Here is a 13041-nt window from a genome sequence, read left to right on the forward strand (position 1 = left end):
AAAACGTTTTAAAATGTGCATATAATTGCATTTTTTGGTATTTGAACTTTTCACGCTGCTCCCATGGCCAGGTTTTGGCGGGACAGGGCCAAAAATGATATTTCATCATCACTACCAAGTTTGTTGAATTTCTGCACAAACGTTTAGGAGATAGCATGACAGACAGACGTAGCGAATTCAAATATCCCAGTTTTTATTTTTTAAGCGTTGAAAAAAAGAAAAAAAAACCATTTTAATGAAAGGGCCTTTCACTCACTCACCGCAGGCAGGTAGGTGGACTTTCTGTCTTCTACCGACTCCTCTCCGGCATAGCTCCCCCAGCTATATTTGTGCTCTGTCCCCCAAATATTCCTACAGGTCGCACAAGATCTGCCTGTAACCCTCTTCTGGTGAAACTGCCAAAATCTAGACTCTCTGCTCACCTTCACTCCTTCATTCCTCTTTTCTCCCACCTCTGGAACAAACTCCCTCACTCTCTTCAATCCCACTCCTCCCTCCAGGTCTTTAAAACAGCTGTTTCCCACCATCTCTTATCTTCCCCCTTCCAAAACCTTGATCTCTTCTACCTCCGTTAATTCACCCCAGATCCACTTTTTTTTTGAAATCCTGACTTCTTTCTTTCCTGGAAGTTCTAGCAGTGTTCATGTGTTTTATACCTTAGCCCGCCTCCCCCCCCCCCCCGACTTCCCCTTGCCTCCATCCCCCAAGCCCTCTCCTTCCCACAGATCTTCCAATGTCTCTGTTCTCTGCTGTTGTACTTGTGTGCGTCCCTCTCTCTTCCCATCTCGTCTCCCGCTCCATATATTGTATGTTTTGTTTGTCCGTTTTTTTGTGATTGATGTTCGCTCTTACACGAGCCTCGATCTTGTATGCAAAAAAAATAAAAATAAAAAGCGTGGAGATAATAATTTCAACTATCCTGTTGGCACGTGTGTTTGACCAATCTCCCTTCCCTCACTTTCAGCCTTCGAATTTGTAGTAAAATCCCAAATAGCTTGGAGTGAGGAATTAGACTGACGTGACTTTCAAGGAAGGAGGAATCCAGAGCACAAGGGATCTGCAGCTTCCAGGATGAATGTGCTGAACCCTGTGTAGAAAGCTTCACCGGACACCTCCACCGTAACTGCTGGAAAGGGACCGCATTGCGTTTCCTGAAACACAAGTGGTCATGTCTGTGGTTGGAGTTTGGTTATATGAAAATGAGATCAAGGTGCATTGGTGATGAGTAAGCGTTGGTGGAAAATTAAGCAAAGGTGTTGGGGAGAAATCACAATAGGAATCCTCTCCATCCTAGTCTGTATGTCTGATCCTTATAGCAACGAAAACCGGCTTGGTCAATTAACTCCAAATATTGCACTTGTGCTTTGGGTATCCAGGGTGAAGTACCTGCTAGTGTGGGGAGACGTCTTGAAATATTCAACTGTTCACATGGAACGGCTTGGGATCCTAGGATCCTGGGTTCGAATCCCGGTCGATCGCTGAATTAACGCCAGGGGGGTTGACTCAGCCTGTCATCCTTCCGAGGTCGGCAAATTGAGTACCAGCTTGCTGGGATGAATGATCACGGTGTGTACCCCGATTTAGAATAGGTACACCGTATCCCTGCGCATCGTAAGAGGCGACCAAGGGTTGTGCGTCAGGAAGGGCATCCGGCCATAAAAACATTGCCTCAAACAGGGAACCATGACTGTCATGGGGCCCGCAAGGCTAACCCCCGCACTAGCGGGGAAAAATGGCCTTAAAACGATCATTCATTCATTTTCACACATGGAATAGTGCAGTGGTTTAAACACTGCCCCTTATCCGAGAGAGGGGGTATTGCAGGTGGTAAACAAGGCCAATACCTGAAAATAAATCCTCTCTCTCTGGAGCAGGAGAAGGGAAAGGAGGCAGAATCTATTTGAGGGCAAAAATAAGAAGTAGAACACCATATCTTTCCCTTTATTGAATTATGGGAGATAAATATCGAGATAAACAGCGAGCTAAATTGAAGAACAAATCGAGGCCTCAAATCGGACTAAAATGCGACAGGAATTATAAACATCAAAATGGCAGTGCACTATAGTCAGCTGTTGCACACCAAAATGTCCAAAAAAACTGAGAGTTATCATGTGCTTTAAGATGAATTTAATGAATCGTGATACTGAGAATTATGGGTAGTGTAATGCACAGCACTTGCTATTCAATCGCATTATACATAGCTCTACGGCAGCTGTATGCTTGTCAGGTGGCATCATTCATCCACATTCACTGCGAAGATACAGTGCCCTCCATAAGTATTGGAACAGTGAAGTCAAATTTGTTATTATTGCTATATACTCAAGAAATTTGGATTTGAGCTCAAAAAAAAAATATGAGGCAAGAGAACAAAAGGTCAGATTTTACTTCTTGGTATTTCTATGTATATATATGTTTTACCATTGTAGAACAATAGCACTTTCTATGATCAGTCCCCCCATTTTAGGTAAGCATAACTATTGGAACAAATGACTGACAGGTGTTTCTTTTTGTATTGATTGTTCACACATAAAAGAGCTGTGAACGTCTCGTCTTAGTACTAGCCTTTGGTTTTTCCTTTGTAGTCAGTAGACATAAACAAACATGAAGATCAGAGAACTGTCTATGAAAAAAAACAAGAAATGTGGAAGCTGAAAGAACAGAATAATTCAATTAGAGCCATAGCACAACAAATGGGCATAGCAAATACAACAATTTGGAATATCATGTAAAAGAAAGAAACGAGTGTACGTAGTAATAGACAATGGCCAGGTCGGCCAAGGAAAACAACTACAGTTGATGACAAAACTAGCGCAATGTGACTGTGTCGCCAAAATGCCTCCGCATAGTCCCACAAAGGGTAGATGCCATCACTCTGCATATGTATGGGTAGTGGATCACGTTTGTGAAGTTTCGTGTTGATTGGATAAGGTTCGTTTTTCTATCCAAGATGGCTGCCAAACCACATGACCTATGACATCATCATTTTCAAACTATATGCAACAGTGCTGTTGGATGATATTTGTAAAATTTCACATCGATAGGGTTAGCGGTTTCAGAGATATAATTATTTAATACTTTCCTTCAATCCAAAATGGCTGCCAAACCATATGACCTATGATGTCATAAATTTAATATTTGAATACATTTGGGTCATAAATCATGTGCATGTAATTTCAGATTTTTAGGATAAGGAATTCGATTAAAACATTTTTGGCTGGTATACCACTTCACCTATGATGTCATCATTATCTTGCTTTTGTTCCCCATTGGGAGTACTTGACAATGTACAAAGTTTCAAATTTTTCCATTCAGCAGTTTCTGAGAAATAATTTTTTAATTATTTGCTTTTAATCCAAGATGGCTGCCATACCACGTGACATATGACGTCACAATTATCATAAAAACATTCTGCATGGGTGTCACTCCTACCCTGAAGGTTTCGCCTCAATCGGAGATATGGTTGCTGAGAAAAACGAGGTTTAGCCTGTGTGGACGGACGGACGTACAACCCGAAAACATAATGCCTCCGGCGACTTTGTCGGCGGAGGCATAAAAATACATCAGAGCTGTGAATAAAAACTCTAAAACAACTGTCATTGACATCAGCAACAACCTCCAGAGTGCAGGGGTGAGAGCATCACAACCTACCGTTTGGAGAAGACTTCGACAGCAGAACTACAAAGGGTATACCACATGTTGCAAATCTCTCATCAGCACCAAAAATAGAAAGGCCAGATTAGAATTTGCCAAGAAGTACAGAGGTGAGCCAGTGAGTTCTGGAACAAAATGTTATGGACAGATGAGACCAAGATAAACCTTAACTAACATGATGGAAAGGCAAAAGTGTGCAGAAAGGAAGGAGCTGCATTTGATTCAAAGCATACTACCTCATCTGCAAAGCATGGTGGAGGTAGTGTCATGGCTTGAGCTTGCATGGATGCCTCTGGAAATGGTTCACTCATCTTTATTGACGATGTAACTAATGATGGCGGCAGCAGAATGAATTTGGAAGTGTACAGAACATTTTGTGTCTGCCTTTCTACAAGAAAATGCCTCCAAACCCATTGGGCGGGGCTTCACCATGCAGCAAGATAATGACCCAAAACACACTGCCAACGGAACCAAGGGGTTAATCAGGTGGAAAAGTGGAAGGTGTAAGACTGGTCAAGACAATGTCCTGATATAAATCCAATGGAGCATGGATTTCACTTGATGAAGAGGAGACTAAATTCATAAACCCTCCAAAACAAACAACAACTGAAAATGGCTGCAGTTAAGGCTTGGCAAAGCTTCTCAAAGGGAGATACCAAGAGGTTGGTGATGTCAATGGGTCACAGGCTCGATACAGTTATTGCATGTAAGGGACATACATCCAAATGCTAGAACTATTACAGTACTTTAACTTTAAGTTAATCTGTTCCAATAGTTATGGTTACCTAAAATTGGGGGACCAAACATAACAAGTGCTATTGTTCTACAATGGTAAACCATATATACATAGAAATACCAAGAAAAAAAAAAGTTGACCTTTTGTACTTTTAACTTATATTCATCTTTTGGTCTCAAATCCAACTTTCTTGAGGATATAGCAATCATCATACAAAATATGCAATTTGGTGTCTGTCTGTCTGTCTGTCTGAGGATTTTTGACCATGATACATTCGGTCATTATCCCAGGTTTAGCCCTGGTGTTGGGCTAGCGGCTAGGGTGCCGGCTTAGGATCCTAGGATCCTGGGTTCGAATCCCGGTCAATCGCTGAATTAACGCCAGGGGGGTTGACTCAGCCTGTCATCCTTCCGAGGTCGGCTAATTGAGTACCAGTTCACTGGTAATTCCCTGCTTGTCGTTAAAGGCGGCAAAAAGGGTTGGCGTCAGGAAGGGCATCCGGCCGTAAAACATTGCTTCAAAAAGGGGACCGAAAAACAACAACAACCACAGTTCCCGAAAAAGGCCAACCCCCGCTTGCGGGGAAAAAATGGCCTCTAAAGGTGGTTTTTATACATTCGGTCGTTACTTATCCAATCTCAACCAAACTTAACAGGAGAACTAAGGGTCACACGATGAAGGTTGTAGCAATTTAACTTCCCCCACCCCCACCCCAAGGGGATTTTTTTCCTGCTAATGCGGTTGCGTGTTGAGGTGTATATCCATGTTAAGATAGCTTTATCGTGGCGTTTTTCCAAGGCCGCTTCTAATAAACAAACGTAACCACACTAAATGTAAAAGCATACTATAGTGGGGGGAGGGGGGCTATGTACTCAATTTCAAGTTCATGTGCAGTTCATGTTAATTTTGGGCAACCACTATAAATGTATTCTACTGGGTCCTGCTAATCGGAAAAATGATGTCGCCATTTTTTCTGTTGACCTTTAGTGACCTTGACTCAAGGTCAAAGTTCAAACGTCATTACAGTGACCAGACTTCATTCAAAGTATATCGACCTTGGTACCAAAATGTGGCAAATTTCACAAGGAACATTGATTATGACATTTGTTTTGTCATTTGCCCTCAGATGTTTGCAATATGCAAATTAATAAGCAAATGACCTAATTAGAGAAAAAATATGCATAATTAACATATAGTCTTCACCATACACGTAAATCCCATCACTTCGCATTATTATTGAATGCCAATCATTAGTTACCATCTCAAATGTGTTCTGCTGGGTCCTAAACTGGAAAAATATGTTGCTTATTGTTTTCTGTTGACATGTTCTTGATATTAACTGACCTTTGACATTAACTTGACTTTACTTACCTTGACCCAAGGTGAAATGTCAAATGTCATTTTAACCATGTGCAAATGTCAGATCAAGCAAAATAAGTCGGATGTCTAGAATATTGATTTTTGGATTCAAGTTCTCAATGCTTTTCTTTATACTGTTCATTCATCATGCTCATTTGCTCATGTTGGTTGGGTTTTTAGCCATTGTTAGTATGTATGTGCAGTATGTGCAGCACCTCCACAGCTCACAAGAAGAGGCTGACACAAGAATTATCCTACACAGCCTGGATGCCGTAAAGCGAGGAGCTACAGAACTGTACATACAGTCCCCAGATACGGATGTTCTAGTCCTGCTTATCAGACGTTATCCACAGCTATGCAAAGACATATTTTCTGACAGGGTCAGGAAACAAGAAACGTGTTATCCCGCTGTCACCCATATTTCATGCACTGGGTAACCAAATGGTTGCTGCTCTACCTGACTTTCATGCGTTCTCTGGAGCAGATCAAACTGGCAGATTTGCTGGCAAGGGTAAGCTTAGCTGCTGGCATGCACTGATGAAATCTTCCCCTGATGTGGTATCTGCCTTTGCATCTCTTGGTAATCGTAATGGGCCATCAGCAGAAACAATTGCAGCTCTAGAAGAGTTTGTTTGTCAGTTGTACGAGCCAGGGACATCCATCACCAATGTTGGCGACCTCCGCTGGAGATTGTTCACAAAGAAACAATCAGAAGCTCAAAAGTTGCCGCCTACTCGAGGAGCTTTGGAAGAAGCTATCGCGCGTGCCCACTACCAAGCAATGGTGTGCAACCAAGATTACGTGCCTGACCCACAGCTCCCACCTGTTACAGACTTTGGGTGGAAAGTGGAAGGTGATGGTCTGGTGGCCATCTCAACAAAGCAACTTCCTGCCCCATATTCCATCACTCACCTAGTTAAGTGTGGATGTACGACAACAAAATGCAGCTCTCACTGCTCTTGCAGATCACAGAATATGAACTGCACAGAGATGTGTGTGTGTGGTGCAGATGATGACAACTGTACTAACAATGACCACGGACATGCTTTTGGGATTGATGAAGAAGAAGAATATTATGAAGATCCTTTGTTGTGAACAATATGAGAAGCTAATCTAAAAGCAAAAACATGTTTCCAGTTTACTCAGTGCAAATTTTTTTACAATATGTGTCAACAATAACCATTAGATGCACATAGGAACACAATCATGGTAATGCAGAATTGTGGCCAAAATATGCTCTTTGAACTTTGACCTTAGTTCAAGGTCACAAGAGTCACAAGAATATTGATAACATCAGTCAGCTAATAGGACCCAGGATACATTTGTGATTAATTACTAACAATTAACATTTTATGGAGACGGGATGTACTAGCCATTATATGTATAACAGGGATATATGTTTAATAGGGTATGCTAATTATGCATATTTTTGTCTCTAATTAGCTCATTTGCATATTGCAAAAAAACGAAAGGTCAAATGAAACAAATGTCATAATAAATGTTCCTTGTGAAATTTACCACATTTTGGTACCCAGGTTGATGTACTTTGGATGAAGTATGGTCACTGTAATGACGTTTGAACTTTGACCTTGAGTCAAGGTCACTAAAGGTCAACAGAAAAAAATGGCGACATCACTTTTCCGATTAGTAGGACCCAGTAGAATACATTTATAGTGGTTGCCCAAAATTAACATGAACTGCACACAAACTTGAAATTGAGTACATAGTACACCTATGAGTACACCCCACCTATATTGAGTACACCCCACTACTATTAATGTGATTACAATACAATAATAATACTAATAATATCCCCCTCCCCAAAGGGGTTTTCCTCCTTGAACAAACGCCGTGTTAACATGTATAAACAGCTTATTGTGCCATTTTGGTTGGAGCACTCCTACCAGAAGTAAAAATATTATAAACCACAAACACGTGTGATTACCTTTTTAAACAGTCGCTCCTGCTGTTTAACACGAAACTGAAAGGGAGAAAACTTGGGGTGTGGTTAGTTACGAAGCAGCTAGCTAGTGTTTGCCAAGCCAGCCGTTCCGTATCAACAGTTTTGAATAGAGTGTTTGCTCAATGCTTAAACCCCTTGGCGAGCCCTCCACAAGAAACTTGGTAACTGAACACATCCGCTGATGTACTTGAGGCCCAATCATAGATCTACTGTAATCTATAAGACCCCAGAAAGGAATGACCCTTCCTGCCATTCCCATGGGGAATGGGCATACTAGTAATAACCAATTTAACTTCATTGCTCCAATATTTATGGAGCACACTGTATATGCGGTGTCGCATCACAGTGAAAATTGAGGATATCTTGAATAGCCAGATCATCCGCACAGGTTGCCCTTACACAGGGGTTTTTTTTACGACCTCTGATTGCCGTCCTCATTTTTGGATGGATATGTTTGCAAGACGACTAAACATGCGCTTTCATTCGCTATCACTTATAGCAAACAAACTGTATTTGCACATAAATTATGATATCATGCATGCACCTTATATGTATCACTACCACGACACTTCAATCGCTGATGTAACACACCCCCATCTCCACCTCTCCCCCCCCCCCTCCCACGTCTTAGCAGTCTTTTCTCGCACTGCAGCGAAGTCTGATCTCGCGTAAATTTCATCTATGTCACGCTTGCCATGAAAGGCGACTTTCTTAGCGGAATTTTTCCACTCTGTAGAATCTGAAGTGCATAAATCAGATGCACATGAAAACACCATTTTGAGGATTTTCCAGAAAATCATATGAAGGAGAATAACTTGAGATAAAATGACACTCGGTAAAGAGTATACCTCCGCTAGCCTTAACAGTTTACATTTTGTATCCCACTGATAGGCCGGATCTGGATTTGATTCTGAACCAACATCGAATCAGCTTGTTCTTGTCACTTACCCAACACATCCACCAAGTTTTGTCATAAGTCGTCCACAACTATTGGAAATATCATGCTATATATCGTTTTCGGCCCCATCATTCAATGATGAAGAATCACTTTGAGAATTAAACAAGAAAGAGCAATCAGGGATTGCAGACCCTCGCTAGGACGTGTTTGTGTGGTGTATGTTGTGGAGTGTTTATTGGCTGCTGTGTTTATGTGGTTTATTGACAATGTAGATTTGTTTTCAATTCAATATGGCTGCCAAAACACGTGACCAATGACGTCATCAATTGAAATCTCCCACATCATTTTTTGGGTAGATCATGCTCAAGAAATTTCAAACTGATCGGATCAAGCGTTTGACTTGTCCAATTATGACGTCATAATGAAGGCACTGATGACATCATGAATACAGTAATACCCCGGCCTACAACATTAATTGGTTCCATAAGCCGTGACGTAACTCGGTTTTTGACGTAAACTGGGCGTAATGTCTTAAAAATGCCTTAAAATGAAGACAAACACCGTAATTCGTAAAACTAGAGTAAATAACTGGAGGAGGCTGCGGCTTCGCCCTGAATCTTTGCCGCTCCCCGTCGGGAGTCCCTCCATTGTTTTCTATCGGTCGGGTCTTCTCCTCGAACGGGGTGACCGGCACGGACGTGTCAACCGTGAGCTGGCTTGTGTGCCGAGTGGCTCCGCGGCCCGCTTCACCACGGCGTGCTTTACCCAACGTGTCCGAGCAGTTTCACCAGTGGTCGTGTCGTGTCTTCTGTGACGAACGAAGGAGCTTAGGGTTCCGTGAACCCAGTAGTCCAAGCCATTTAGCATTTGACGGGGAAAAAACTGCAACACTACCGATCTCATTAGTATTGATTACCCTCAAGGTACCTTTATAACATACTAAAAGTATAAAGGTCTAAAAATATGGGGTGACTCTCAAATAATGCAATCAAGTTTTCTCCATTTAGCCCCATGTTAAAAGACGTACATATGCCGCATGCTATGATTATTGTCGCTCTCTGAACTTCTATTGCTTATTTTATACACTGGACCTAATCACTAGCACGATATAATAAATAAAGGATATCATACTGTACAATATTGTATATATAAGTGAAGTTTTTACTGTTTTAGTGTCTTATTTAACCACACCCCGTTTTACAAAGACTGCTCACTCCACAGCAAGCGACGGTACATCATTATTTGTTTGTGAACCATATATATCTTAGTTTTTAATCCCATCAATGACATGTATTTAGTATGTTTAGGTCTATTGGCAATAACATACAGTAATAGTATATTCAACTTTTCTATATTTGCAGGTAATCCAACCCTGAAGAATGGCGGCCAATTCGTGTGTGTTCTGCAATGAATCCACCAACAACGATAATCCAGTAGTGACACTTCGTGAAAAGGGAAGTCGGACTATTAATGTTGTTAGTGACCAGCGCAGTGACCCAATACAGACTGTTCCAGGTCAAGTTGTTCATCAAGAATGCCGACGTGTATACTGCAATCCAACAAAGGTAGCACAGAGTATCAGAGATACACACAGACCAGGCCCAAGTGTATCGCTCCGATCAGCAGAGGAAGCCTTCAACTTCAAAGCAGATTGCCTCTTCTGTGGTACAAAGGTGAACTTTGATAACAGGAAACAACAAGGAGATGTCCACTCTATCACATTTACAGAATGTAAAGATAGTCTTCTGCAAAAGTGCTCAACAAGGAACGATGCATGGGCCGATACTGTTCGGGCTCGACTGCTCATTGTGTGTGACCTTCCAGCGGCAGATGCCGTGTATCACCAGGTATGCAGTTCAAATTTCCGGACAGGGAAACTGATCCCTCTGAAGTTTGTACATAATGAAACAGTACAGAAGAAACAGAAATTGGGTAGACGATACAAATCACACACGAAGGCGGTCGTCCTGCTCTGGATGACAGATGTCAGGCATTTATAAAGGTGACTGAATTCCTTGAGGAAAATGACGACGAACAAAACACAATCTCTGATCTGGTGGACAAAATGGCCGAGTATCTTGCTGACTCAAATGCCGAGTCCTATTCTCAAAGATATATGAAAGACAGACTGATTTAACACTTTGGCGACAGAGTCATTGTCACAACAGTTAATGGCAAATCGAATGTTGCAACGATGAGGCAAACAGCTGACAGTGTACTTTTGGAGTTTCATGCAAACCAGTCTAAGGATCCTATGATTCAGAAGAAAATAATCCTGGAAGCTGCCGCTAAATTCATACTGGATGACATAAAGCAAGTGGAAACAGGGAATGAAACATACCCAACATCGGAAGACTTTGAGTTCAAAGACGCCAGCCTCAACTTTCTTCCTGATACTCTGAAGATTTTTCTTGGAAAGATCTTGAAGGCAAAAGATGTAGAGCTGAAGATAGCTTCAATTGGTCAGGCTATAATGCAAGCTGCACGACCACGTGTCCTGATTGCTCCACTGCAAATTGCACTAGGGGTGCAGCTGCAGCACCATTTCGCCTCTCGTTTCCTTATTGATTCACTGCATGCACATGGGTACTGCAGCTCATACAAGGAAGTCACACGTTTCAACCAAAATGCAGCTGAAAACCAGGGTACGGACATACCCAACATAGAATTTGTTCAATATGCAGCTGACAACGTCGACCACAACATTAGAACCTTAGACGGACACAACACCTTCCATGGCATGGGGATAATAGCCATGATTACCCCTGGAACAACACAAGGACATCCGATTCCTAGAGCTCAGGTCACTGCCAGCGACATAGAAACAACTGGAAGAATCCAGATACAGTACCATAGAGCTGACGACCAGGCACTTGCAACCTTGACTTATGGGAGCGTGCCTATCATGAGAGCCCATGATCCCACAGCCAACCTTGATGTACTGTGGAAGACGTCACTGCTGTTCAAGATACCAAGACCTGCATGGTCCGGGATGATGCAACTCTTACATCGTGGTGTCCAGCATTCAAAATCGTCTGTCCTGTTTCTCCCAATGATTGATTTGAGCTCGAGCGACACTACATGCATCTACTCCACTCTCAACTACATTGCGCAACATGCTAAACAACATGATGTACCTTTGATGTACCATCATCACCTTTGATCAGCCACTATGGTGGAAGGCATTGTCGATCATTCTCTCTGAGCCAGATGGAAGCCCGATGCGACGTATTGTGGTAAGGCTAGGTGCCTTTCATATGGAAATGAGCTTCCTTGGCAGCATAGGGCACCTCATGGGTGGTTCTGGGTTGAAGGAGCTGCTAGAACTCATATACGCACCAAATGCAGTGGATCACATCCTAACAGGAAAAGCAATTTCCAGGGCTGTACGGGCACACATCCTCCTGGATGCTGTCCTGAATGCACTCCTCCTGTCTGATCCTCTTGGTAGTAAATGATGATTAGGTAGTCTATATGTGATTTTATTATGAGTTTGTGATTTTAATCAACAAAATGTGCCATAATTCTGAAACAGTCATGACAAGTGATTCACGTATTTGCATATCAGTGATCAGTATTTCGCTATTGGGAATTTTGTTTACGTGCTTATTTTTTTGTTCCGTACGGGCCGTACTGGGGCTGTAACATGCTGTAATTCCTGATATTAAAAGTATAATTATATACCATGTGCTCGGAATGTATCGCAAAATGTGAAGAAATCGTACCGCAAAAGGATGAAAAGGGGGGTCCATGTACCAGTGATTTTGACAGACACCCCATATTTTTAGAGCTTTAGACTTTTGATATGTTATCTGGTATATATTACTGCATACAATTTCGCACTGATATGTAGTGTTGCAGTTTTTTCCTATCTGGCCCCATATTTGGGATAAATGGCTTGGACTACAGCTGCCCCGGGGATCGATGCTCGCCTCCGAGTCGTAGGTGTGCCCCGTCTTTCCTCGAGCGGCCGAAGTTGCTTGCTTCTTTATTTTTGGACGATGCGATATACGCAGAAACGACGACGTGCAGGCAGGCATTTACAAATCCATGCACATGCACACGTCGATCGGTTCTTTACAAGGATATGCAGAAACAACAACTTGCTACTCCCTGCACCACAGATGTCAATTTCCAAACAATTTACCTACTCCCTCTACCTAACTTTAAACTACCCTCCCCGGGTATTCATGAAGGGGTCCATCCTCCCCCATCCATTCCTTCGCACCATGCACTCCACACCACTCAATCCACACTACTCACTCCACACACCATTTATTCCCACACACCAAGTATTTTTTTTTTTTTTTTGTATACTGAATCGAGGCTCGTGAAAGAGCTAACATTTATTTCACAAACAAAACAACCAGACAAACAAAATATACAAAAAGAGGGAGCGGAAGACAAGATGGGGAGAGAAGGGGAAGCACACAA

The 13041-nt window shown here is 42.2% G+C and overlaps 1 protein-coding gene across 1 annotated transcript in view; it reads right to left on the reverse strand.

Moving 5' to 3' along the window:
• Nucleotides 1–173: 173 nt before the first annotated feature.
• Nucleotides 174–13041, reverse strand: part of L3HYPDH (trans-L-3-hydroxyproline dehydratase) — a 154766-nt gene continuing 141898 nt past the window's right edge. The window contains exon 5 of the mRNA XM_068129997.2: nt 174–1151. Within this exon, the coding sequence (XP_067986098.1) occupies nt 1026–1151 (126 nt within the window). The 3' untranslated portion in view covers nt 174–1025. The remainder of the gene's footprint in view (nt 1152–13041) is intronic.

Source organism: Myxine glutinosa, chromosome 1 (genome assembly GCF_964187855.1).
Source record: "Myxine glutinosa chromosome 1, kmMyxGlut1.1, whole genome shotgun sequence".
Lineage (NCBI taxonomy): Eukaryota > Metazoa > Chordata > Myxini > Myxiniformes > Myxinidae > Myxine > Myxine glutinosa.